The 12,299-nt window shown below is 44.7% G+C and overlaps 1 protein-coding gene across 1 annotated transcript in view; it reads right to left on the bottom strand.

Moving 5' to 3' along the window:
* The window catches only part of UTP20 (UTP20 small subunit processome component), a 60,962-nt gene that overhangs the window by 534 nt on the left and 48,129 nt on the right, over positions 1–12,299 (bottom strand). The window contains exons 50-61 of the mRNA XM_051784851.1: positions 11,654–11,782; positions 11,049–11,159; positions 9,691–9,770; positions 8,903–8,972; positions 7,691–7,873; positions 6,890–7,021; positions 5,593–5,725; positions 4,241–4,440; positions 3,829–3,900; positions 2,852–3,103; positions 2,042–2,168; positions 228–373 (exon numbers count right to left, since the gene is read on the bottom strand). Of these exons, the coding sequence (XP_051640811.1) occupies positions 228–373; positions 2,042–2,168; positions 2,852–3,103; positions 3,829–3,900; positions 4,241–4,440; positions 5,593–5,725; positions 6,890–7,021; positions 7,691–7,873; positions 8,903–8,972; positions 9,691–9,770; positions 11,049–11,159; positions 11,654–11,782 (1,635 nt within the window). The remainder of the gene's footprint in view (positions 1–227; positions 374–2,041; positions 2,169–2,851; positions 3,104–3,828; positions 3,901–4,240; positions 4,441–5,592; positions 5,726–6,889; positions 7,022–7,690; positions 7,874–8,902; positions 8,973–9,690; positions 9,771–11,048; positions 11,160–11,653; positions 11,783–12,299) is intronic.

Here is a 12,299-nt window from a genome sequence, read left to right as displayed (position 1 = left end):
GGTATTCAGGCTGCTCTGCCCTTCAGGAAAGCGGGAAAGCATGACTGTCAGCTAGAACCTGCCCAAGAGGCTCATCATAAACAGTTTCTTGTGAAGTTTCAGAAATGAAATGATGAAACTGTCCTAATTCAGGATGAAGTTCTTCCTCAAACTCCCTTTCCCGGGCAGTTCTCAAGCCTTTAGAGAAGCCCTATTTCTTTTTCTCAGAAGAGAAAGTAGAATCTTACCTGCAAAGCCCTCTGCTTTTTCCTCATTGCTCTTTTCTGGTTGGCCTGTTTCTGCACAGAAGAAAAGGCAAGCGAAAAAGCCTCCAGACCAACTAACTTCTTGAGAAGTTCTATGATTTCTTGGGAAAGGTTCTTCAGTGTTGGATCTATTAAAAGAAAATTGAGTTGCTTAATCTTTTCAGCATATGGAATGAAAGCCAAGAGCGCAGCATGGGTTCCTCTTTAATAAAGGACGACTGCTCTGATTCACCTTGCCCAATACACTATAGAGACCAGTGCCTGTGAAATCTGCTGGTTTTTCACCAGCTGTCCCAGAGAGCTGCAAGTGGCTCTTCGTGCCAGCAAAAAAAAATAATGCTGCTGAGAAGCAAGTTTTTTTCAGAAGCATAATGGCATACCAAAGGTAATTAGAAGTGGCTTGCTGTGTATAGCCACCAGGGTTCTATTGGAATAGGCTTTGTTGGAAATGAAGATGATTCCAGCCTTGTTAGTCAGCATCTCTGGAAAGCACAATAAGGGCTGTTTGAACTGTTAGGATCACTAGTTAGTGGCAATAGATTAACTACAATCACTGGAAAAAAAAAGATGTTGGGGGAAAAAAAGGCTACTAAGAGATGTTAAGGGAAAACAGAGCAGGGCAAATGCTTCCCTCAGTCTTTCAAACAAGCCCTCTTCCAAGTGCTTGTACAGCTTCCAGAGAAGCTTGTGTAAGCTGCTTGCCTCACAACATGTGAGGAAACATCTTTGCATATATTCTGAAAAAATCATTTGAAGGTCCTTGATTCTTGTGTGGGCAGAGAAAGCAAAAGGTCAGTTCTTTATCCACTCACAGTACTGTCAATCTCTACCATGTCTTTTCCAAGTCTCTTACTTGCTTAGCTAAGAAACAGTAGTAGCTAAGGCAGCTGTTCCTTACCTAGAATACTGTTACTGTCCTGCACAGTTTTTCAGTTCTTTTGTATCCTGTCTGAGATGTGGGCACCCAGTGCTGCACACTGAATTGTTATGGCATATACAAACCACAGAATTAAATAAACCTTTTTGGTTTGTTATCTGTTCTTTTCCTGACATTGGATTTTGCTTGACTGAACATATTTTCATGAACTATCTAAATACCAATGTCTTGCTCTTAAAGCAAGCATCTCTTGTGCTCAATGGGAAGTTGGTTTGTCTTTCTCCCACCAGACCTGGCTTAAGATCTTTCAAATAGCCATGGATCTCCAGGGAAAAACAAGGTGTGGTGTTCAGCAGGACAGACTGACTGGACTCACTCAGGAGAAAGGGAGAAGTGAAAAGTTCTGTGCCCAGTTCCACAGCTGTACACCAGCCTGCACATCCCACATGCTCTATTCCCATTGCAAACAGCTCCCTTCCCTTACCTGCTTTCAGTCACAGTGCACACATGCCACACACTACAGGTCATTTTCTCTATTCCAAAAGGGGCAGCAACAGCTTTGTTCTGGCTTCCTTAAGATCCATGCTCTGTTCCTCTCCTCAGCAAGGACTCCTTGAGTCTTGCCACCATGAATCCACCTTTGAGTACTACACTTTTCCCACTCAACCACATGCTCAAGCTTTACCCACTTGCACACAGAAGCCTGCCTAACTTCATTCCAGTCTTTGAACATGTAGATTTTTGTTTCAGCTGGCATACACTCTCCTCCTTTCCTGGTGTTTTGGTTAGACAGCAAGTAGGTGAAATTCACTGATTACAGTATCAATGTCTCAACAGACAAAAGGAATGACAAACTGTACTGAGGCACAGCTCTGACACACTTTCCTCTTTGCTAGTCTTTGTGAGGGAAATCACTTACCTTGCTCTGCATAGTTGCTGTTCAGCTCCCTGTACAGAGGGGTGAGAATTGTCAGAAGGTAGGGTTTGATCCTGTCTTTCCCCAGATCCACCGAGATTGCTCCCAGGAACTTAAAGATGCAGCTTCTCTGAAAATAAGTGTGTGGGACATGAAGTAAGGAAGAGTAGAAGGAAACTTCCTAACTGAACTGCTACAAGAGTGCTGTGCCTCACTGTTCAACATACAAGCCATTGTTTTAGACACCCAAGTCAAAAACTCACTGCTGTCACAAGGTGTTACTGTATCCAAGTACAGCCTTTAGATGAGACATGACTCCTGTTGTGTAAGCTGTGACTGGGTTGGCAGCTTTTAACACTGAACAGGCTTGTTCTCACTCTCCTGAATTGAGGCAGCTGAACACACAAGAGTTCAACCTAACTGCACCACAGGGAACCACAGTGCTTTTCCTGATGCTCTCCACACACTCCCTCCCCTTCTCCTAGCAAGTTACTCCAGACTGCCATTCCCCTGCCTGCATAAACCTGGCGCTCTTGGGCTTTCTAAGTCCCCTTCAGCTTGGTGCCTTGGGGATTATCACTCTTCCACCACCCCACAAGAAGGCTGGAAGCATCAGCAAAAAGCAGACTGGCACAAGCCTTTCCTGAGAATCCCAAACTGAAATGCTTATTTCTTCAGCACCTACTAGTCCTTGCTTCAGTGCCAGCTCACAGCACCCTCTGTGGCTGGTCCCCTGGAAGCAAAGAGCCAGAGCAACAAGCCTCTAGAAGTGCCTACTGCATCAAAAGCAGTGGGTCTAACCCTGTTCCTTACCTTCAAAGGGACCTTAGGGGAATATGCTGCTTCTCGCTTGGCCATGACAGAGAGTTTCTTCATTAACCACAGCAGTGTGGCTGGATGGCCCTTCTCTTGTGTGTCCTCTCCTTGAGCAGAAATATCTTTCTCATCCTCTGAGCCCTCCTGCTCTTCCACTTCACAGCTGAGTTCCTCTGCCTCTTTACCTTCTTCTGAGGCAGGAGCTAGCAAGTAAACAACTTTGGCCACAAAAAGCAAATTCTTTATAACCTGAAGTGTGAAAACAGAGGAGTCAATCACTGTGGGTTCCCTCATTCTCAGTAGCAGGGCATGTAAAAGCCAATGCTTAATCTGAGAGAGGAACCTGCCAACCCAGGCTGTAATGGCTTCACCCACTGCCAGGTAAGCCACATGACAGAGCATTTTAGTCCTATAAAATATCCTCAATATCCTCCTGCAGTATGGGAGAGTCTTTCCCCAGGAGGTACTCTGGTACCCCTGGCTCTCCACAAGGAGACTCCACTGACCAGGTTCACAGTGGAGTCAGACCTCCAAGCAACACCAGGAAGCTGGACTAAACACTCACAGCAAACAGGCTCCAGTGCAACTGCAGGGATCCATCCAGAGATCTGGATCCCTGCTCCAGGATGTGTTGGCCCAACCTTCTCCAGCCTAGGCTGCAGAGCCAGACTCTCTCTCCCTGAGAGAGGGACCCCAGTCCCTTCCCTGCATGGTGCCTCCCCTTGCTGTCCCCGCCGCCTCTCGGGAGGCTGACACCACAAAGGGGACTTTTCTGGGCCCCTGTGATGCTCACAGCTGTTCAGATGCCCTCAGCACAGAGCAGCTGAGGCCCTGAACAGGCCCTGAACTGTGTGTGTGCCCTGAGCCACCACCACCACAGCAGCACTGCTGTCCTGACTAGGACGTAACACTCCCTAATGCTCCAGGGCCTGCTCTGTGCCCTCCTGCAGCTCCAGATCTGCTCCTGTTCTTACCTGCTCACCCAGAGATGTGTCCAGGAACTTGGACTGCAGCTGATGGCAGAATGCAAACACGAGTTCTTTCATCTGGGGAAAAGAAAAACAAGAAAGAAATGTCTCCATTTAAGGGAGCTGGTAGCAGAAACTCAAAGCAGTACTTGCAGTCACCAAAGGCACTTCCCAGGGGAGGCCAAAGGATCAGCTCGACACAACTTCTGCATGCATCTTACAGTCTACAGGGAAATCTTTGTGTTGCTGAGAATAAGAGCCCAAAGAACCCCCCTCGCAGCAGCAGAGACACATCCTCAAATCCCTTCAGTGATCAGGGTTAGGCAGCAGACAAGCAACTAAAAGAGAATGTGCATGCCAAACTATAAACTACTTTTATGTCCCAGTCAGGGTGAAGAAGTAGTACAGACATCACTACCTTTCTGTCCAGTTCAGCAGTCAAGAAGACTGTGGCTGCAGACAGTTCTGCTGGTGTCTTTTTCCTCTTCCCTGACTTTCTTTCCTTCCACTTGTTGACAAGTTCTTCTGGCTTATAAGATGCAAACAACAAGCCAAAGATCTCAGTGGCTGTCAGCCACACCCAGGTATGAGGATACCACAGGTGAGACTGGACATGACCTGGGGGAAAGAAAACCTCTTTCAGTACAGAAGCTGGTCCAGTGAGAGCAAAAATGGAACCAGGTCGCTCCAAGAATTATCACAGCATATGCTACAATAAAAAGGTGAAGGAAATGAACTGTCCTCATCTGCTCAGAACATAATAAAGACCTTCTAGCAAGTCAATCCAGCCAAAGCAGAGAGCAGCAAAAAGCTACAGGTAGCCAAATGTCCCCACAGTGATCAGGCGTTCTTGAATGCACCCCACTTTGAAACATCAAAAGATTGGGCCATTGCTGAAAAGCGTTGACAACTGGGCAGAAAAAGTGGGCATTACACAAAAAGACATTTGTTCCAATCCTGACTGACAAGTCATGTTTCTGCAGCAGCTATGGTCCCCTCAGGGCCTCAGTGCACAGCTCATCTGCCCATGATGTCTGGGGACTGGCTGCTGTGAGACTTGTGTCAGCTGGCTCTGCTGCTGACGGTCAAATCGAACCCTGGATAAAGGCTGAGGATGCTTCAAAGAAGAAACAGAGCTGCCTTCCTGAATCACCTCTATCCAAGCTGCTCATCACCAAGCAACCCAGGATAACAAGGGTTATCTGCTATCTCACTAAAGGCACCTGGCAGGCTGGACTCTTCAAAGACACATCCAGGTCTTCTGATTGCAGCAAATGAACCAATTAAAAACAAGGCAATGAAATGCCAATAAACCAGGCTGATATTCTCTAATCTCACACAGAGGGAAATTGCTTGAATCAAATAGCCCGGCAGACACACAGTACTGACAGCTCTATTACCATATGTCATTGCTTGCTGGCTGGTATGTATGATCTCATCAAGAAAATCTCATCTTCCCAGAAGAACTCAATGTTTTCATCCAAGAGGATGTACTTATGGTCAAGCATGCAATAGTTTGCAACTATTTGCTCTTAGGTAATAAAAAGTACTTCCCAGCAACTGAGACAGAGGTGTCTTGTTTTCATCAACCCTGTAACCTTTTCCATTAGCAACTTCTCTTTCATTGCCCAGTAACTGCTGTGTGTTAGCATTTTGCAGAATGAAAACCTTGTACGACAAAGTTCAGTTATTTGTATTAGGGTGTCAAAAACCACACGGCACACAAAGAATCTTACTTGTAACACAGCCATAATAATACCTGGTACTTACCCCAGATATTGCTCACAACATCACTGTTCTTGGTTAATTGAATCAAGTTGCACTCTGTGATTAGCTTTTTTACCAGCACAAGAAAACTGAATAGCAGCCTATCTGCAGCCTTCTCCTCCTCCTCTTCAGTTATCTAATAAAATCAGCAAGTCAAGAAAGATCCTTATGAGAACCTGAAGACAGTGCTTATTAATCCTTACTAAGATAAATTTCAGATCAACCCTCCAAAAAACCAGAAGACTGACTTGCATCCAATTCCCAAAATAAACAGAACAGAAGCAGCTCTGCTGAAGCATTTCCTCTGGAGATAATCTCTGCAGGAGATTGTTATTAGAATCATTCTTCTTGTTTTTCATACAGACATTAGTATAACAAACTGCTGGGTTTCTAAATGCAAACAATTACGCACATTGTGTAACATTTATGTCTGTGCACGTATTTGTGTGGATTTGATTCTCAGCACTGGAGCCAAGCTGAGTGCAGGTTTGCCTGTGTCACCCGGGAAGCCCCAAGTTGTTATGACAACACTGTGTGTGCTGCCCATGGTCCTCACCCTGCCTGCAATCACCAGCTGGCTTGATATAACTAGTCAGTACTTCACCTATGTGTTGCAGCACAGGGCACGATCACACTGAAATTTCTCCTCACTGCAGGTATCATCTCTTGCCAATTTACAGATCCTGAGGTTCTTTTCTTTCTTGTGTGAGGGTAACATGCTGAGCATTAGTAACACACATGGCCACTCCTCAGGCACAGTGACTGGGATCACTTTGGCATTATCATAGGCTAAGCAGAATCTGAGGCAGCCTTTTTATTCTGAGCTAATCATGTGCACTAAAAGGATTTTCCATACAGCAAAACCATGGTCTGAAGTGCAGGAGGGAACCCTTTTGAAAGTTAAAGCTGTAGATAACACAGGACAAAGTAGACAGTCACAAGCCATGCACTCCTGACCTGCAATGCTTACACAAATCTCTGCAGCTAGCAGACACGTTTCCCACACTGCAAGGAGCAATGTATCTGCTGGTTATATGGTATGGCTGCAGGCTCAGGCCAGGTGACTTTGCGAAGTTCCTTTCCCCCTTGTGCTGTGACATATGATCTCAATTTGGGCTTACAAGCAAAAAAATATGGTTCTAGGTCAGTGAGGTCCACTTCAGAACAAATGTGTGTGCTTTGTGTCTTTCCTCAGTCCCAAACAGTAAGTCCAACTGATAAATCTTTCCTACGCTTCTTCCTTTTTTCGTTTTCTTAATTCTCTTTCCCTGACCTTCATGCATGGGGAAAAATTACTTACATTTTCAAATTTACTTGGGTTGATTTCTTTTTCAATCAAAGTGAGGACTGCTTCAAGCCGCCGTTCAAACATTACTCCATCCACTTCAACAAACAAACCACATGCCTGGGCTGCCAACCTCCTGTGTGAGCTCTGACAACACGAAAAATAACACCCCTTGTTACTTCTTGATAATCGAAAGTGCAGGAGCTCCCACATGCAGGAGCTGGTAGCAACCCATACTTTCTGCCTATCACAAGAGCACCTTAAGAGAAGCTGTTTTTCAGAGTACTGTTGAAAAAGGAGATGCTGCCAGCTAGGTACAAAAGCATCTGGCAGCAGGAGTTAGCCCTGGAAATGCACCCTAAAACTGAATGCCAAAGGACCTTTGCCAGCCCCATTCCCAGCTGCAAAGGCCTGGGAGCTACTTTGACTCTTCACAATGCAACAGGCAGCTCACAGCTACAAACCAAAACTGAACATGTTAAGATGAAAACAATGAAGTGTTGAAGAACACTAACTCCACTAATGTAGAGGGACAGAACCCGAGTTCAACTGGAGGATAACTAATCACCTAGTTATTAGGTGCCAGATGAAAATGGTAGCAAAATGCAGCTGCAAAGTCTGTAGGTTGATCAGCAGCATCAGCAGGTCCCTATATTTGTGCAGCTTTATGAAGTTATACCATTTCCTGCTCTCTAAGTTATGTACAACTGAAACCACCAACCCGCCAGATCCGGTACTAGTAGTCTCTCACTTGCCTTGATCTTAACTCAGTCCCCAGAACAGTTCAGACTCAGTCAGTGAAAAGCCAAGGAGTACCTTTTTGCTGTGAAACCACTCTGTGACCAGTGAAAACATCAGATCTTGTTTTTCATTGCTGATCTTACTGAGAAGAGATTTACAAGTCAAAGCCGCCATCTTTTTGCATTTGGCAGAATCATCATTTATCATCATCATACAGAGAGAGAGAAAAAACAGCCCACAGTGTTTGTGGAGGAGATCCTAGAAAGAAACAACCATTAGTCAGCCACAGATCCCCAAATAGCTTCTGGCATTTAAACAGAAAAAGAGGGTTATTTGTTGCACTGTGTTCAGTGGGCAACACTGTGGGCACTGAGTGGGCTCCAGGTCAAGGCAGATAACTGCTAAGATGGGATGATCCTGTTGCTGGAGCACACAGGGAGAGTACAGCAGTCCCAGCCCTGCTATGACTGTGACTTGCTACCATGTCTCTGGGACAGCAACATGAGTGTCAAACCTTATAGGGCATTTTCGTGCCCAGCTTTCACTGAAATAGGCTTAAGTTCCTCACCACTGCAGCAATTAGCCCAAAGGTCCTTTTCCCAGAGACTGAAGCTCTTTGCTATTTTACAGCCCAGGAACCAATTTGAAATACTTAATCATCAGGTGGTGCTGAAGCACAGATTACTGTGCAGAATTTCTCTTCCTTCCTCCAAATTCTTGCTTGATTGCACTTCTCCCAGTCTCCTGAATGCTCAGCTAAGCACCAGCTGCAGGGCTTTAAGGCAGCTTAAGATTTTGCATGTGATCCTGTATAGATGCATGGTTATTTTTTAGCTTTCATTTTGATCCACCCCACTGAGAAGCCCTCCCTCTCTAGTCAGGCCAACAAAACAGATACGGTACATCGCACACCAGTTCAGTTAACAATCTCTCTCATGAATGCTGAAAAACCCTTACAATGAGAAAACTCCAGATTTCACTTTCTATTCATACCCTATTTCCTAAACTGGTTGTGTTTTTTCCTGGCATAAATCACCAGTGAGTTTATCCAGACTCCAGCTGACACAGCTTTATTTTACTTCCAAACTGTGCACATTAGACAAAGAAGTACCACACACTTTCCAGCACGTCATTCCTCTTTTGAAGCAAAGCCAGGTTCTTTGGAGATAAGTGAATGTTCTGCTCATGATAAGAGATAATAGGAACTAGTAGTGCTTCCAAAATCAACTCCTCTGAAAATGCTGTTACTGCAAACCACAGTAATTGCCACCAAGGGGTGCTTGTTACCTGTGGGAACATGTCCAGGAGATATGCAATCATCTCCAGTGCAGATTCTCTCCCAGTTTCATACTCATACCTGTGAAGAAATGATTAACAGTCAGGGCTGAGTTAATCCTCCTAGAGAGTTGCTAACAATTTACAAAAACGGCCACTTCCAGAAACACATGCTGATAGGGATCTTTCTACAATGGCTACCAGATCTGGCCTGATACTTGGGAGAAGAGAAGCAGCAAGCCCATCGGCTCCACCTCTCAGCAAATGGGCACAGGGACACAAACAGGCCATAAAGAGGTACAGCCAAATTGCATCAGCATGGCCACACTGTACTGGGGAACCTGGTAAACTACTGTCACCTTGAGCAAGGGAGGGGTAAAGCTCAGAAGGATGTTCAAGGCACAAATCCTGCTGAATTGGTGCAGTTGTCTCAACTGTGCCTGCAACTGCACTTGAGACATTGCCACAGGACAGCAGTCATATAAATGCACCTTCCCTTACTCTTCCTGGATTTTCCAGTTCACCTGGTCCATAACCAGTGGAGCCCGTTAAACACTAAGCAAACAACAGTACCTTTGTTTACAAACAGATAACAAAACCAGCTGTGAAACAGGCAGGAGAAAAAGGACTTGCTTCATCAAATAGCTGGTCTTGGAAAAAGAGAAGTGTTTTAGAATTAGGAAAATGAAGACTACTTAAGCCACACCCTCTGCTCATCACGAAGAGCCCTTTGGCACACTAGAGTCATATTTAAGCAACAAGACTGGGTTTTGACAGAGATGTCAGGAATAAAAACTCACTCCAGCTGTGCGAGCACGAAATCCAAATTGGGTTTCAGTTTGTCACCAAGGGGGTAGTCCAGAATGTACTTTAAGTAAATCTAGAAAGAAAAAACACCACCACAGAGAGAAGTTACAAGAAACATTCAGGCAGGCTTGTAAAAAGGCTATGAAGAAAATTTAGTGATGGAGCAGCAAGGTTATGAGAATCATTCCTTTCGTCCCATTCCTGTTACGCAAAGGGTCAAAAACTGCTCTTGAGTTCTGTACCCAGAACAGGATCTGCAGGCATTTGACAACTGCCAGATTAGTCTTTAAAGTACTAGTGTGATTTGTGCAGGCATCTGTTTAGAAAGATTCTGCATCCTTCAGAATTCCATATAGCTATGGAAGTGCACTATTTTGAGCATTTCATGCAGTTCCTACTGTACTGTATCCCAATGCTTGAGATGGAGCAACCAATTCTGCCTTTTGGTTGGTTTTAGCTTGGAAAGAATGAGGAAGTAGAGGGAAGTAATCATGAATTTTGGGCAAATTCTCTTCTGCTGGGATTCGAAAAAGTGCAAGGCTCTTAGTTACATGGGCCAACAAGCCCCCAGGGGAGGTACCAAGTCACCGCTGCTGAGCAGTCCTCAATCCGTACTTGGGACTGGTGAGGCTCCACCTCAAGAACAATGTTCAGTTTTGGGCCTCTCACTACAAGACACTGAAGTGCTGGAGTAAATTCGAGGAGCAGCAATGAAGCTGGACAAGGGACTAGAGCAGAAGTCATATGAGGAGCAGCTGAAGGAGTTTAGCCTGAACGAAAGAAGGCCAGGAGGGATTTTATGACTCTACCTGAAAGGAGGCTGTAGCCAGGTGGGGGGTCAATCTCTTCTCCCAAGTAACAAGTGACAGGACAAGAGGAAATGGCCTCAAGTTGTGCCAGGGGAAGTTTAGATTGGATATTGGAAAAAAATTCTTCACTGAAGGAGTGGCCAAGCACTGAAACAGGCTGCCCTGAGAAGTGGTGGAGTCACCATCCCCAGAGGTATTTAAAAGATGTATAGAGGTGGCACCTGGGGACATGGTTTAGTGGTGGACTGGACAGTGCAGGGTTAACAGTTGGACTTCATGACCTTAAAGGTCTTTTCCAACCTAAACAACTTTACAATTCTATGAAGGTACACCATGGCAAGCAGTCTGACTATAGGCAAGCAGTCACAAGAACTAAAGCCAGATATCGAGGGGAACAAAGATCGGTAAGAAGGGGAAATGAAGTTTGGGGTTAAGCAGGGATAAGGGACATGTCTGTGAGAGCTGGGATGGCCACACTAAGCCCTCTAGCCTGCTAGACAGCTGTAAATAAAGTAAGATGAGAGACTTTTCATTCTACCAACCTGCCTGCACTGGACTCGCACTGGCTCACTCTGACCTGTGATGGCCAGCTGGGCAACCTTCTGCAGCACATCATGAATTTCAGGAACAATCAGCTTCCTGGATAAAATAGCCTGAAGTGAAAGCACAGCTGGAGTTATATTATTTTGCTTACACAGTATAAGATGCAGTGCTATAACCTGGGACTACACTGGTCTCAGGTGGTACCTTAACACAGACTTTTTCACATTTTCACACACAGCCAGAGCAGTTTAGAAAAAAAAAAAAAAAAAAAGAAGAAGAAAAGGTGGCTTACACATCCCTTATACATCCATACCTGCTTCTTTTGGATAACACCTGGTCTAATGACTAGAGATGTTGATTCTTTAGCAAAAACACTCAGATCCAAGTACATCCTCATATGCATGTGTATAAAACAGCCTCCCAAACAATTTTAAACAGTGACTACAAGTCAAACAGTAAAACTTTGCTGATTCTTCCCCTCTTAGAGAGCCTTAACAGCATCTGTAGCTTGTTTGTGATGTGAGATGTATAGCCTTTCACCAGGAAGCAGAATCACTGCCACTGCAGTGGTTCACAGAACCGAATGCCTGCTGCACAGAAATACCTTGAGAAGGCCAAAGGCGGTGGCTTGGCGTGATGAATCATAAATGTCTTCTTCAGCAAAGCCAAGCAACACTTGAAGCTGCTTGCTTGTTATCTGACTCTTTGCATTCTTCACAAGCATTGTTACACACTACAAAATCAAATTGCACATTGTCATCACATATGCAGTGTCATAAAACAGAAGTCCACACCGAAGTCTGACTTTATTTATAGCACTTCTTAAAAAGATAAACTGCTGCACTGGAACATGTAGTTAACACTGTTCTCATCACTTTTTGCTTTCAGATGGCAATTTTGAGACAAAAACTAAACACAAGTGAATATACAAATTCAGACTAGTCTTTGAAATGAGTGAGGATGCTCAGAGGCATGAACCATTATGTGGGAACACAACCAAGAAGAGGGAAAAATTCTTATCACACTGGCATTCAGCACTGAATTACTCTAACTTTCCCTTATGGTCATGAAGCTGTAATTAATTCAGCAACGCATTTAGAAGACATATAAAGGGAGACACTGTATAAGTGTAATAGTTTTTAGTACTTTTAATTGCCCCTTCCCATGTCTCACTTCAGCTGCCAGGGCTTACTCCAATGAATCCTGTTAAAAGCAAGCTATTCAAATTCAAAGCTGATGCCTCTAAAAGG

Source organism: Manacus candei, unplaced genomic scaffold (genome assembly GCF_025592945.1).
Source record: "Manacus candei isolate 608988 ecotype Guabito, Panama unplaced genomic scaffold, ASM2559294v1 h1tg000018l, whole genome shotgun sequence".
Classification (NCBI taxonomy): Eukaryota; Metazoa; Chordata; class Aves; order Passeriformes; family Pipridae; genus Manacus; species Manacus candei.
This window is presented reverse-complemented; position numbering and strand designations above follow the sequence as displayed.